This window comes from Alexandromys fortis, unplaced genomic scaffold (assembly GCF_014885135.2).
Source record: "Alexandromys fortis isolate MF-2015 unplaced genomic scaffold, M_Fortis_MF-2015_v1.1 scaffold_1, whole genome shotgun sequence".
NCBI lineage: Eukaryota > Metazoa > Chordata > Mammalia > Rodentia > Cricetidae > Alexandromys > Alexandromys fortis.
In genome coordinates this window covers 15,631,350-15,645,111 of record NW_026067927.1, presented here as the reverse complement: position 1 = coordinate 15,645,111, position 13,762 = coordinate 15,631,350, and the positions used below count along the sequence as shown (strand labels likewise).

General features: G+C 46.9%; 1 protein-coding gene across 10 annotated transcripts in view; it reads left to right on the top strand.

Moving 5' to 3' along the window:
* The window catches only part of Hydin (HYDIN axonemal central pair apparatus protein), a 326,725-nt gene that overhangs the window by 212,825 nt on the left and 100,138 nt on the right, over nucleotides 1-13,762 (top strand). For all 10 annotated transcript variants that reach the window (XR_007592102.1, XR_007592103.1, XR_007592104.1 and 7 more), the window contains exons 29-38: nucleotides 205-382; nucleotides 2,310-2,437; nucleotides 3,476-3,606; nucleotides 4,037-4,173; nucleotides 4,362-4,489; nucleotides 4,749-4,940; nucleotides 5,247-5,396; nucleotides 7,503-7,742; nucleotides 10,116-10,284; nucleotides 12,880-13,053. Coding sequence is in view for 4 of the 10 variants with exons in the window: in XM_050144333.1 (XP_050000290.1) it covers nucleotides 205-382; nucleotides 2,310-2,437; nucleotides 3,476-3,606; nucleotides 4,037-4,173; nucleotides 4,362-4,489; nucleotides 4,749-4,940; nucleotides 5,247-5,396; nucleotides 7,503-7,742; nucleotides 10,116-10,284; nucleotides 12,880-13,053 (1,627 nt within the window). In the remaining 6 variants the exon portion in view is untranslated. The remainder of the gene's footprint in view (nucleotides 1-204; nucleotides 383-2,309; nucleotides 2,438-3,475; nucleotides 3,607-4,036; nucleotides 4,174-4,361; nucleotides 4,490-4,748; nucleotides 4,941-5,246; nucleotides 5,397-7,502; nucleotides 7,743-10,115; nucleotides 10,285-12,879; nucleotides 13,054-13,762) is intronic.

Below are 13,762 nucleotides of genomic sequence, written 5' to 3'. Positions count from 1 at the left end.
TTTCTGCTTTAACATTCTGTTAAAATGTTCTGTGTGTTCCTTTGGGCAGTCCCTGTTCCTCTGCTGCCTACTTCCCTGTATTTTCTTGTCATTTTTTCCTACAGCTCCTTGGGAACTGATCTGAGGGTAGTGTGTCTAGACATCCACAGGGAGCGTAAGTCCGTTGCACACTGTCCAGCTCACTCTGGTCTCTCTGCCATGTAGGGTTTTATCCGCTCAAATAAGGAGCAGGTGCTGAAAGTTTACTACTTGCCTGGAATACCTGAGGTCTTCCAAAGAAGCTTCCAGATACAGATCGCCCACCTGGACCCAGAAAATATCACTCTGTACGGAGAGGGCATCTTTCCCCGGATCAGCCTTGATCTGCACAGGAACCTCCGAGGTACTGTCACCCACTGCAGTAGCGTACCCCCAGAGGACAAAAGGTACCAGTGTTTTCTTTGGCTTTTTCTGCATCTTTGAAGGCTCGTGGCTACTCACTTTGTTTGATCATTTTATTTGCTTGCAAAACCTTCTCTAGTACTCTTTGGTGTTGTGCCTCAGTTGCCAGGGGTTGGGGACAAGAAGTAAATTTGACTCAAGTTGTGACCTTTGCAAACTAAGACTCCGGGCCAGTTTTGCCATCATTAAACTCCCTGTCAAAGGGAGAGGTTTGGACCAGTGTGTGTCCCTTCCAGCCAAAACTTCTCTCCCAGTCTCCTGTCCCAATAGCATGCTTGGTATCCTGGTGACAGAGCTGGAGTCTGGGTACTGCCGGGTGTAGAACTCTCAGAACAGAACCGTCACAGGAAGCAGCCACACCCTGTAGACCTTCACGCAGGGGCCCCCGCTTAGACACTGAAGTTACATACTATTTGCTATTTGCCTTCATGCCTTTTCTGGCCCCATGTGGTCCCCAGAGCCAGCCTCCTGTGCCAGGCTGGTACTCCTGCCTTGGTAGGTCCTAATTCTTGGCTGAGATGCTCTTTTAGTCTGCTCTTCCTGACCCAAGACAGGACCAAAGGTCAAGAGAACCTGCTTCTTCTTCATGGCTTCCTTCTTTGCCTCCCTTGGGTCCACTTTCTCTACAGTGCTTCAGGCTGAAGCCCGCTTCCCAGCCTTCCTCTGCCTTCTCTAAAGTCACAAACTCACTGGCTCCAGATCATCTAATAAATTATAATTATCAGCTCCCCGAAAACATGTTTTCATATTAAGTTGTATTATATTTCATATAGCATAAATGTTAGTAAAGCTAAGACCACACTACACTCCAGTATTATAGCTTCAGCCAGAGAGAGGTAACCAGCTCCACACACACCCTCAGTCCTCAGGATCCAGCCAGAACTAGCTTCAGGGGCTGAAATCTACACATGCACAATTCGTACACATAAAATGGCATGTTGTTTGCATGGCTCCTACACACATCCGCCCATGCACTTCAACCCACCTGTAGACTCTCACAGGCCTAATACAGTAGAAGTGTCTAACGGTGACTTGCTCAATTGCCAGGAGATAATAATGAGACAAAGCCTGTCCAATGTCACTACAGATGCACTGTTTGTCCAAACAGTGTTGGCCATAAGTATTCAAATGTGTAGATCTGGACCCTGCAGACACAGGAGACCATTGCCTCACAGCTGAAAATCAGGTTCCCCGTTGGCGCCATAACACAGAGGGTGCGGTTATCAGGAAGGTTTTTTAGTTACCCAGATCTGCACACCCATCGTTTGGGATTAAGCCCCCGTGTCCACTGCAGTCTCATCGTCCCCCAGAGTTTCACAATCGGCTTTTTCATTTCTTCACCCACTTTGACCTGTGCAGCGTTTTGAGTTTGCAGTGACTTTCAGTGAATCCAGGTGTCTGCAATCCCTGTGCTAATTGTCTCCGTCCTTCAGTGAGGGTGTTGTGGCTCTCTTAGGTTTAAAGAAACTTGACCCCAACATATCCTTTGTGTTAACTGGGAGAGACTTAGGGTGTCAAAAGCCCCCAAAAGAGTGGCCAGTCGTCTCAGCTTGTCCAGCATTGGAAGGGACTCCAGGGCTAGAGGGTTAGTGTGAGAACTGAGCAGCGTTCCAGGTGAGCCTGTTGGTCTCTCATAATCTTGAGTGCCAGCTTGTAGTTTTTATGAGCCATGTCATTAACCTCAGAGAGGTCTCAGATACAAATCCAGCTCACTCACAAATTACCTGTCCCTCCAAAGTAGAGAAAATATGGCAGGTGAAGTGTCAAAATGTTCCCTTCCCTTCCCAGCTCCCCCTGAGCTGCGCGGCTAGGTTTGAGGCTGAGCGCATCTCTGACTACACTGATTCCCTCCCCTCCGCCCTCCACAGGTAATGAAAAGTATGAACGCTTCCTGGAACAAGCGAAGAAGAACATGGAGAAAGAGTATAATAAATATGAGTCTGTCAATCAATATGAGATGATCTCTGAGGACAACACTGAGGAGGAGAATACAGAGGTGAGAGCAGCTCTGCCCTGCACAGAATATCTGTGAGGAAGAGAGCGCATGCAAATTGGGGTGGGGCGATGACGTGGGACATCCCAGAAACAGAGGGAAAGACATACAGTCAAGGCAAATGCTGCGCATGGGAAGAAGGCAAGACGAGCCCAGCAAGGTGAGCAGCTGTCTGGAGAACAGGTAAGAGCTTTGGACTTTCCCTAGGGGTAAGAAGAAACCTGTAACTCCAGGGGAGCCAATGCCTCTGGCCGCTGTGGACCTCTGGGCTCATGAGCACACAACCACAGATACACATCTTCATATAAGTAAAACTTTAAAAAGAAACGGAGGGCAGAGCGTCCTTGCATAGGAATATAAAAATACCCATTGAAGCTGAAGCCATGCAGGGAAAACACACAGTAGTTCTGTGGCGCTTGAGGAATTTTGCCAAGACATTTTTATTTTAAAAAACATTTATTATATATTTAATCACCAGGGGACCGGGCGCGTGCCGCAGAGCAGGTGAGACAGTCAGAGGACAGCTTTTAGGAGTTAGTTCTTCCTTCTACCTCAAGTCGTCACACTCAAGCAAATGCCTCTGTACCTGCTGAGCCGCCTGGCCAGCCCATTTTTTTTTAACGCTACTGTTTGGGGGTAGAGAGATGGCTCAGCAGGTAGGTGCACTTGTTGCTCTTCCAGAGGATCCAAGTTCAGCTCCCAACCATCCCTGTCTCCAGTTCCAGGGGATCTGATGCTTTCTTCTGGACTACGTGAACACCAGGCATACATGTGGTACACATGAATATACGTAGGCAAAACACTCATATACATAAAATAAACAAATCTTAAAATAATCGGTTTTTTTTAAAGACCTTTCCTTGTTTGTGAGTGCATGAGAATTTATGCATTGTGAAGCTAATCTTTATTTACTACACATTTGGAACATGGGAGGGATAAAATCAGTAGTTTTCCCTTTGTGGGAAAAATTCTTGCCCACAACGAAAAAAGAGACTACGTATTCTAGAGTGACCTTCTGAATTGCTCTTGCTCTTGCCCCAGGTAAGTGCTCATCTGCAGATGGAGGTAGAGCGACTTATAGTCCAAGACTATGCCCTGGAACACCAAAAGGCAATCTCCTCCAGTACCACAGACACCTACTTCAGCAATCGGAGTCGCCGCAAAATAGCCAAGTGAGGGCCCTTTTGTGTTTGGGTTACCTTTGTTTCCGAGTGTGGTGAAGCAAAACGTGTTTCTTGTCTCCTGAGAAGCTAATTGATCTCCTAGGACTGAAAGCCATGCACCTTGTGTTAGCTGCCATCCCTAGCATCAAGCCAATGAGGCAATTCTGGATCTTAAAGCCAGAATGTCAAATCCAATAGACAGGCCCCCGTTTCAGGCTCATGGGGACCCACACTGAACATGTCGCCAGATAATGGCCAGGCACACGCGTGGACTTCTGAAGGATGCCTGGAGTTTCTAGTCTCTCTGCTAGTGGCCCTTAGCTATTCTCCACTCTGGAAAACAAAGCTTCACAAGGAGAGAACTCACTCTCTCCTTTTGGGAAAAGTGGCCTCCCAGGTTTGAAAGTGACTAGTAAGGACAGCCCCGTACCTGTTTCAGAGTCCAGCTGCCTGAGTACATCCTGGACTTCGGCTCCATTGTGCTTGGAGACGTCCGAACCCACATCATCAAGATCACCAACACCAGTCACTTTCCAGTGTCTTTCCATGCAGAAAAGCATGTCCTTCACGATACAGGTACCAGGAGCCCGCCTGCTTGCCCCATCCTTCTAGAACAGCGTTCCTGCTGTTCATTCAGCGGAAGGAGTTTCTGGGCTATTCCATGATACTTTGGACAGCCTGTCCCAGAGGGCCTGCTACGGAGAGCAGCTTCTCTGTGCTGCTTTCTTTGCTCATGAAAAATAATTTCCTCCATCGCCATCTAGGCTTCAGCACTGAGCTAGACCGTGTAAAGAATCTGCCCTACTGCGAGACAGAAACATTTGAAGTGAGATGCGACCCACAAGGGGCTAATATTCCTGTGGGGAACAAAGAAGTCATTCTCCCCATCAAGGTATGGTGCGCCATGGGGCCTACATGACCTTCCAGGTTCTAGCCACGCCTGTTGAGAACCCCAAGATTATGCAGTCCTGGGGATCAAAAGTTGGGTTCTGAGCATCCTAGGCAAGATATCTACCGCTGAGCTATATCTCCAGCTTGAGACATTGTGTCACTGCTGCTGCTGCTGCTGCTGCTGCTGCTGCTGCTGCTGCTGCTGCTGCTGTTCCTAACTCCAAGCCACATGGTAACCACAATTTTCTGTCCCTTTCCAGGTGTCTGGAGGGCCAACCATTCACCTCTGCCTCCAAGCCACTGTGACCATTCCAAGTATGAGCCTGTCCTGCAACAAAGTAGAATTTTCTACAATCCAGTGTGGACAGTGCATGGTGGAAACCATTCAGCTTTCCAACACTCTTCAAGTTCCTTGTGATTGGTTTGTCCACACCCCGCAGCCTACTAACAAGGTAAAACTGGGTTTCCCTTCTCTCCACCTCTGCTGTAGCCAGAGCTGGGGTTCTGGGCCTTTCCTCCTATCATTTTAATTTGCTGTGGAAGCCTCTTGGTGTTAGCCATTGCCCAGTCCCTAAACCTGGTACTGGAAGATGTCCCCAGGCCTTGCTGTTGGGTGTAATGTCATACCACCCTTCTGCCTCTGGCACACATCCCCTGGTGCCTAGGAAGCGCTCAGGAAATGTAGCTCCTGCGAGTGCTGAGTAGGCTAGAACTGTTTGCTACATGAATGATCTAACTGTCTTACGTTTATAACCCAGCTGGATAAGCACATGCCAAAGTATTTGAGACGGAAACTACAGGCGGAGATGATTCCAAAGACTCGGATCTTTGAGATCCAACCCACTTCTGGAGTCTTGGACCCTGGCGAGAGGGCCAATGTGCAAGTGAAATTCATGCCCAAAGAAGAGGTAAGCTTGAAAACATATGAGTCTCTGTAGAGATCTTCCTTCTGGGTCGCTTTGAGGTCAGAGCCCAGGGTTGCCTGAGACTCATACCTTTCTGCACGCAGCATGCTCTTCAAGGTCACCTACTTCCTGGGTAGCCAGCCTGGTGGGCTGGGCCCAGCAGCCCTGAGAGATATGCCAGCTTTCACTGCGGCATGGTATCGGTGGCATTCTGCCTCTGTTTTACAGGCTGTGGATCTTGGAACAAATCACTTGTCTGACTAAGTCTCGGCTTGTTCATAGGTAACATAAAAAGCAATAATATTCCCATATCAAACCTCCCTTATTGCAATTCAGAAATCCAATAAGCTCAAAACGTGGGGGTTGCAATTTCATAAGTTTCATATTAAAACCTACTCAATAGAAAAATCTCATTTGATCTGACATGACTGTTTTTGCCTTTCTTTATCCTTCTTAGTTTTCAAACATTGCAACTGCCAAAATATTAATGTGTTTCATTACAGGAGTCCTCGCCGAGACTCCGCTTAGGACACTGGGTAGCAGAGCCCAGATGCACTGTGCTTACCTTCTTACTGATCAGAATTTGAAAGCATCTGGACACTGGGATTTCTGATAAGCTAGCATAGAGTCGCAACCAGGGCTCTTAGGGTCATTCTGAAGATTAGCAACACTGAATGGAGCACACAGCACGCTCCCCTGTGTATCATCAGTGATGCAGGAACTATTAGCTTCTACCAGCCATCACCACGGTAGTCAGTACTTCCTGGCAGAAAGCCTCCCGCGGCCTGATAAATGTCTCTTATGTAATTGCCATGAGTTCAAAGTCACTCCTAATGGAGCGCATGGCAAGAATAATAAAACCCAAGAACTGGAAAGGATCTCAAGACATCTCACCGTGACAGTTTTTATTCAAAGCTAAAAACATCTGAGTGATGCTTTCCTTTTGATTTTGGTTCCAAAGCCAGGGTTTTATGCAGCCCAGGATGGCCTGGAGCTCACTAGGTAGCACTAAGATAGCCTTGAATTCTCGATCCTTGGCCTCACAAGTAGGAGTTGCAGGCATGCACCACCAGCCTCATGTATTCTATTCTTTCATAAGAAAAATCTATGTGAATTTTATACAATATATGGCTAACTCCCATATTCCTGGTAATAGCTTTGGAGAAATGCTTCAGAATCTGCAATGGGAAAGTAGAAAAGTAAATAACCTCATATTTCATTCTAAACTGAAGCTTGTGTTCCTACCTATCAGAGTCTACACATAATGCTGCTGATGCTGAAGCTTCTTTCTGCCCCCTTCTTCCCTACCTCATCCTCTCTCCATCCTCTTGTCCCTCCTCCACCCCTTCTTCCCTCTCTGATCCTCTCCTTCCCTTTCTCCATCCTCTCCTCCTCCTCCCTCCTCTTACTCCCCCTTCTCCATCTTCTCCTCCTCTTTGTGCTTTTTGCTGAGTTCCACTGTGTATCTCTGGCTGGCCTAGAACTTGCTGAGTAGACCAGGCTGACCTAAAACTTGCTCTGACTTCTGCCTCTGCTGGATTACAAGTGTGTGCACATCTAACCTGCCCATGCTTCCGAAGAAAATTAGTAAAATGTCTGCAGCTCTTCAGAGTGATTTAAGATGAACAAGGGTTTTTCCAGATTTGGGCCTGATTTTATTTTTCTCTGTGGTGCTAGGAATTGAGCTATCCTCGGCCTAGTTCTGGATTCTTATCACTTCCGAAAGAGGGAAATAGCACAATGGAGCAGGGGAAGTGGGATGCTTGCCGTGTTCCTGAGAGTTATTGGTGGAAGTCAGTGGTCCCAGAAGCTGTTACTTCCCTGGCTTTTCTACTACACTCTCTGCTGCCCATGGGCCCAGAGTGACAAAGAGTGGGACCCATACAGGAAACTCAGAGACGTGAAGATGACACTTAGGCCTGCTGTACGTGGTCAGGCCCCTTGTACAGTACCTAGCATGCTCTATACACACCATGCAAGAGTCCCCACTATGGTGATTGCTCTTTCACAGCTATGTAGGAAACTTGTCTCCTTTCATCTGGAGGCAGGAAGCTTTGTCCCTTTGGTGGTTCTCAGTTTTGCATGGTGTGTGGTTTCCATGTTTTCCAGAAGTTCTACAGCCAGTCGCTGCTGTTCCACATTGGCCAGAGCAATCAGAGGCTCGTGCTCCTGGCTCAGGGGCAAGGTCTGGAGCCACGGCTGGAATTCAGCCCTTCGGTTCTGGAGCTGGGGCCCCTCCTGCCGTTCGCATCAGGGGATGAGGCCGAGGTGATTGTGAGGAACCCCTGCAACTTCCCCATTGAGTTTTACTCCCTAGAATTTGACCAGCAGTATCTCTTAGAGGAGAAGGTGAGCAGAGACCCAAACCAAACACCCCCGCTAACGTGGCAGGCCCCACCCCTGGCCTGTGCCCTTGTGTCCACAGTGCCTTCCCTCTGGCCTCCCTCCCCCTTTCCTTGCCAGCTTACCAATTCCTTATCTGTAGACTTTCTCCACCTGCTTCGCTCCCCATGAGAATTTACTACTTTTTTGTAATTCCCGTGTGCATCTTTAAGCGAATTAGAAAGCCAATGCGTGTTTGTGGTCAGTATTTGCACAGTAAAGAACTACATGTAACAACTTGCCATTATTTCTGAAATAACTTTCCTTTAGGCTTCTTTTAATTGGGACACTTAAGCAATATGGACTGGGGAGATAGCTTAGTCAGTAAAGTTCCTTCCTTGAAGTGTGAGAACCTGAGTGAGTTCAATCCCCAGCATCCATGTGAAAAAGCCAGGCACAGTGATGCTCCCCTATGAGCCTAGCCTGGGAAGGAACAGACAGGTGGGGCACCTGGAGAAGTCCCTAGACTCCATCAGGCTAGCTGAATTGCTAAACTTCAGATTCTGTGAAAGACCCTGAGCCCGCCCCCCCCCAAAAAAGGTGGAGAGTGATTGAGGAAGACAGTGAGCATCGACCTATACCCTGTACACACACACATGCACACACACACACGCACAAAGACATATGCACAAATAATTTTAATGTCAGTCTCTGCCCTTAGTTTGCATTTGTGCACCATTTACAGTTAATGTGGCTGCTGATGTAGTAGGGCTTACATCTGCCAGTTTGCTTTGTTGTTTTTGTCCTCTGTATACTTGTGCTGCCTTCCTATTGGTCCTTCCCATGTTGTTTAGCATTCCATCTCAATTTTCCCAGAGCATTTTGAGTATTATCTTTTATCTTGCTTCTTTAGTTATCGCTACACACATTATATTTTGTCTCTGTAACTACTCATGACCAATTGGGGTTCACCCTCCTCATTTTAATATAACTGTCTTGAATATCTCCTTATAGAAGACATCATAATTTTTGTTAGAAACCCACACAGAAGGAGAAGCATTTGTCCGTTTTTCCCATTATTCGTCATTTTCTTTCTGATATTCCAAGACTTCTTTTTACTGTTTCACTCCCATCGAAAGATCTGTTACTATTAGGTTTTGGTCAGCACACAGAATAATAAGTTTCATTTGGCATTTCCTATATTTTGTCATTGTAATTCATAACCCATCACTCTGTCAGTTATCAGTTAGGGTAGGTTTGCTGTGAATTTTTTTCATTTTTCTTCATCTAAGAATGTCTCCATTTCCTCCCTCATTCTTGAGAATGTATTTTTTTTCTGACTATAGAATTCTGGACCAATGGTTCATCGAGCCCTTAAAAACTATGACTCTTCCTTTTAGCCTCCAGGACCTAGTGAGAAATCCAGGGTTCTCTCTTTCTCTCTGTCTTTCTCTCTGTGTGTCTCTTTTTCTCTGTGTAGATATGTCTCTCCCTCCTCCTTCTCTCCTCTCTCTGAATCTTCCTTTTTCTTAATTCATGGATGATTGAAACAACTGAAAATAGTAATCATTGAAAAGGCTCGTGTAACAAAACAGAGAGTCACGTTATAAGGCATCTTGCAGATGTATATGCCTCTTATGAATTTATTTCATTGCCTTTTACATACACTCTAGGGTTGCCAGACTTACCGCGAAAATCTGCAATTATATTTAATGTTTAGATACATAAAAACATAGTATAATTGTGCCAAAATAGTATATACTAAAAATTATTTGATTTATCTTATATTTAATGCTTTACTTTATCCAGAAGCCCTAACACACACACACACACACACACACACACACACACACCATCTGTCATTTTACCTATTTTCTCTGTATTCTCTATTTATGAGGAAACAACCTCACCAAGTGCAATATTGTAAAGAATGTTGCCCTGTACAACATCACAGAATAAAGTGACATTTCAGACATCAGAGCCATCGGGTTTTAGAACAATGACAAAGTCCCCTAATAATGCGTTTCTCATGTTTCAGAACACATCCCTTTCATTGGGTGATGTGTGACTGCACTTTTTGAGAATGACCCACTCAGAGTGGATAATAGTATGTTAGTTATTAGGGAAAAAATGTATGTGTGCTATTCTGAAAAGAAGAAGAACTTTGTCTCCCACGTGTGAAATGCTTGGGTGTGTGTGAAACAAAATAAAGATTTTGAATCCCTGTAAGTTCAGGGTGGGGCGCTACCTTTAGACCTCTCAGAGGGCCCCACCATGTGAAACCCACGAATCATCTCTGTTGATCTCAGCCTCTGGTAGAAGCAGGGCTTTGATGAGGTCAGTGAGCAAGAGCAAACCTCCAATGAGGCCAACGGTAGTTTTCATTCTCCCCTTGAGCAGATCTTGCGACAGCTGAAGGGCTATGATTCCTACAACACCCTGCTGCTGCCTCCCCGGAACCCAGGGGAAAAGCTGCCCCAGGAGGTCTACGATTACTTTAGGGAGATGAAGAAATCAAAAGAGGAGCAGATGAAGGCGAAATACATGGAGAATATGTCACAGGAGAATGGTGAGAAGCCAGCATGAAGTACCTTGGGCTCTGACTGTTGTTCCATTCCCTTTGAATTACCCCTACCATGAGACCGGCCAGCTACTGAGTATCTGCCAGGCACCAGGTGCCTGCCGTATCCCGTTTAAGACCATTACCAAATAGGCTGTGTGATCTTTGTGTTAAGGATATAGAGCTGGCACAGTCTGCTGTCGCTAGAGTCTGGGGATACTGAGACTTAAAACCAGTGACTGTAGATAGAAGTGTGTGTGCTGGAGGCTGAGCCCAGGGATTCGCACAGAAACTGAAACAAAGAGAGTCAAGTACACAGCTGTGTATAGAAGAACCAAGATTGCAGTCCAAATCCTCCTGCGTGTAACTGACAGCAATCACTGTGCACCATTGCTTCCTGTGGCCGTGCCTAGATAATATGTCTCCCACAAGGTGGGAATTGATGCCCTAACATATTCAAGTGGCCAAGGGCAAGGGAACTTGCATTGGAAAAAGGACAGCCCTCCTGTGGTCTTCAGGACCCATCATGAGCATCCCTGCTGCTGCACCATTGAATCCTGTGGTCCAGCACCCCTGTATATCGTATCCCTTCCCCAGGGCCTCTGTGTTCTTGAGCAGAACAGCCCCCTTTGTGACTTATAGGACCAAATGACTGGTAACACTGTGCCCCCTCCTTTCTGCTTCTCTGTTCCTCATGCTGGAAATCTCCCCAGCCCATCTCACTCTCTTCTGCGCTAACAATCCTTATGTGTAGTTCTGCTCTTCACACCTGCGTCTTCCATGAGACAAGCATTGAGGAGACAGCTCGGTGGATAAGGTGCTTGCCAAGGAGCACGTGAGCCAGGTCCCCAGAACCCATGTGCATCAAGACACAGAAGTGCCTGTCTGCAACCCCAGAGCTCCTATGATGAGATGGGAGGCGGGCTGAGCAGAAGCTCATCCGGGTATCCTCAGGTCGGCTAGTCTGACATACTCAGCAGTGTTTGTGAAACCCTGTCTCAAACAAAAGTGGGGGGTAAAGACCACACCCAAGGTTGTACTCTGACCTCTGCGTGTACACACACACACACACACACATACACACGTGCTCGCACACACACACACACCTTGTATAGCCTTTTTCTTTTAAACCTAGTACATAGGACAGCAGCCAGTACATGACATGCTCAACAACGTGTAGCATGTGAGACATGACCTAATGGTCCGGATGGAATCCTCTCCACCTGCCTCATGATCTCTCTAGGAAAATCAGTCAGAGACTGTTCACTTGACTTGCAGGAAAGACTGCCTCTACATTCAGTGTTTCGACCAGTGTTCAGCACCAATAACTTGTTGGAGTTGTTTGTACAAATGTCACAGGGCAAGTGGCTCTCACAGTTCCAGGTGCTAGATATACTTGATCAAGGTATCTTTGGGGTTGGTACCTTCTGAAAACCATCTCTTCTTATGGAGAGTTCTCTTCCTCCTGTGCCTTCCCACCGTGGGTCTCTGTCCTAATCTCTTCAATGTTGTAACCAGTCACACTAAATCAGGTCATACCTATATGATGACCTGGAAACCTTAAATTCCTACTTAAAGGACTTATTTTCAAATAAAGTCACCTGAGACATTGAGGGCCAAGGTTTCAGTGTATGGATGTAGGGAGGCAGAAATGCAGAGGTTACCCACTGTGTTGCAAGGGTTAAGCTGAAGGGCTGCAAAGAAGATAAATGGCGAAAGGAGCCTCCCTTTGGAGAGCTGGTGGTCAGGAGGATGATCAGGGGCACAGTTCGAGTCAGAGGGATGTCCAGTGGCCTTGGGAGACCCTGAGCCTGCAGTGTACACAGGACCTCGTGGAGGCAGACAAGAGCCTTGTTTGCTCTTGAAGTCCATACACACCAAAGTTATCAGCTTGGTTTTTCCATTTGTCCCAGTGGAAGATGATCTGGATCCAGGGCTGATGGGTCCAGGGGGAACCCAGGCTGAATGCTCACCCATCCCTCTCCCAACCCTGCCTCATGCTGCTCCCATGCTGTGGACTCTGACCTCTCTAACCATGACCCAGGAAGGGCAGCTACCTCTAGTCACATCTCAATTCCAAACAAAACAGATAATGCCCCTCGGTTAGAGACCCCTAGTGTGGTCACAGACTGCTGTACCCACTGAGATGCTGTGGAAGAGGAGATAATAAGGTGGGTGCTGGTCTGACAGGTGCCAGACACATTTAACGATGACACGGGAAACATTGGTGAGAAGCTGAGGGTACAGAACTGTCTCCACATAGTCATGACAACCTGAATATTAAAATCTGTGGAGCAGTGCCTCTCCTGCTCTGGCAGTTATATAACCAGCTTCAGACCCCGTCACCATGTGTCTAGCTCAGGCTTTATTATTTTTTAACTTCGGACTCTTAGGAATTCTCTGAGTTTCCTGGGCAAATGTATACTTTCAGTATCTAAGCACGTTTAAAAGCAGAAACCCTGTCAGAGGGAGCCATCTGATTGTGCTCTAGGTCATTAGGGTTGGTAGTACACGGTGCTGGTCAGCACAGCCATTCTTTCCCCATCTCCCTTGTCCCCCACCCAGCTCCTTCCCCTGCGTTTTCATCCTCTGCTTCCTCTACAGAAGAAGAAGAGATGCCATCAGACCAGGGAACCACCACCAGCACCAAGAGGACATCACTTAGCCGAGCAGTCTCTGTCACATCCAACATAGAAGAGCGGCATCTTATGACTGAGTCCAAGAGCTACCCAGATGAGGACGAGGATGAAGAAAGCCTGGAAAAACTAACGTTCCAAAGTAACCGAGCATTGCGGCAGGGGCAGTTCTGTCTAGGCAGACATGAAAGGGACGTTCAATCTCTGGATAGCTTTCTCCATACAAAGGGGTACTCTAGGCCTCCTGCAGTGGCTTCCCACCCACCATGCGTACCCTCTGGTGACCTGTCTACTCACACTATACTATGAACACGGAGGCCTGTGGAGCAGCTTAGCACGTGATATTCTCTTCTTGCTGCGGTCACTTGCATTTTAACTAGACTAAGGAAGACCTGATCCCTTAACGCTAACATTATAGCCCAATGGGAAATGTTTAAAGAAATGCTCTCTTCCAACTGTCCCTCCAATCAAAACATTAAGGAACCCTTGACTTCACCTCCCAGCTTCATGGACCCATTTTCTGACCTTCGTTTTCCCTGAGATCTGAATTAAAGCCAGGGAACACAATGGCAAACCCAAGATAAAGGCAGAGTTCCAGTGCCACGCCTCGTGGTTAGCCCAGCCTGAGTGGTCCCTGACCTTTTGTGGTACTTTTTCCCCATTCCACAATCGTGACTCTGCCCCATCTTCTGAAGTATCTTGGATCCCCTAGAGCCAACTCCAGACTCCTCTCCACATAGCTATCCTTTTTATTTTTCTTTTTTTTAAATATAATTTTTATTGAAAAAAAAATAAATTTCCACCTCCTCCCCGCCTCCCATTTCCCTCCCTGTCTCCTTTTTCCCTCCCCC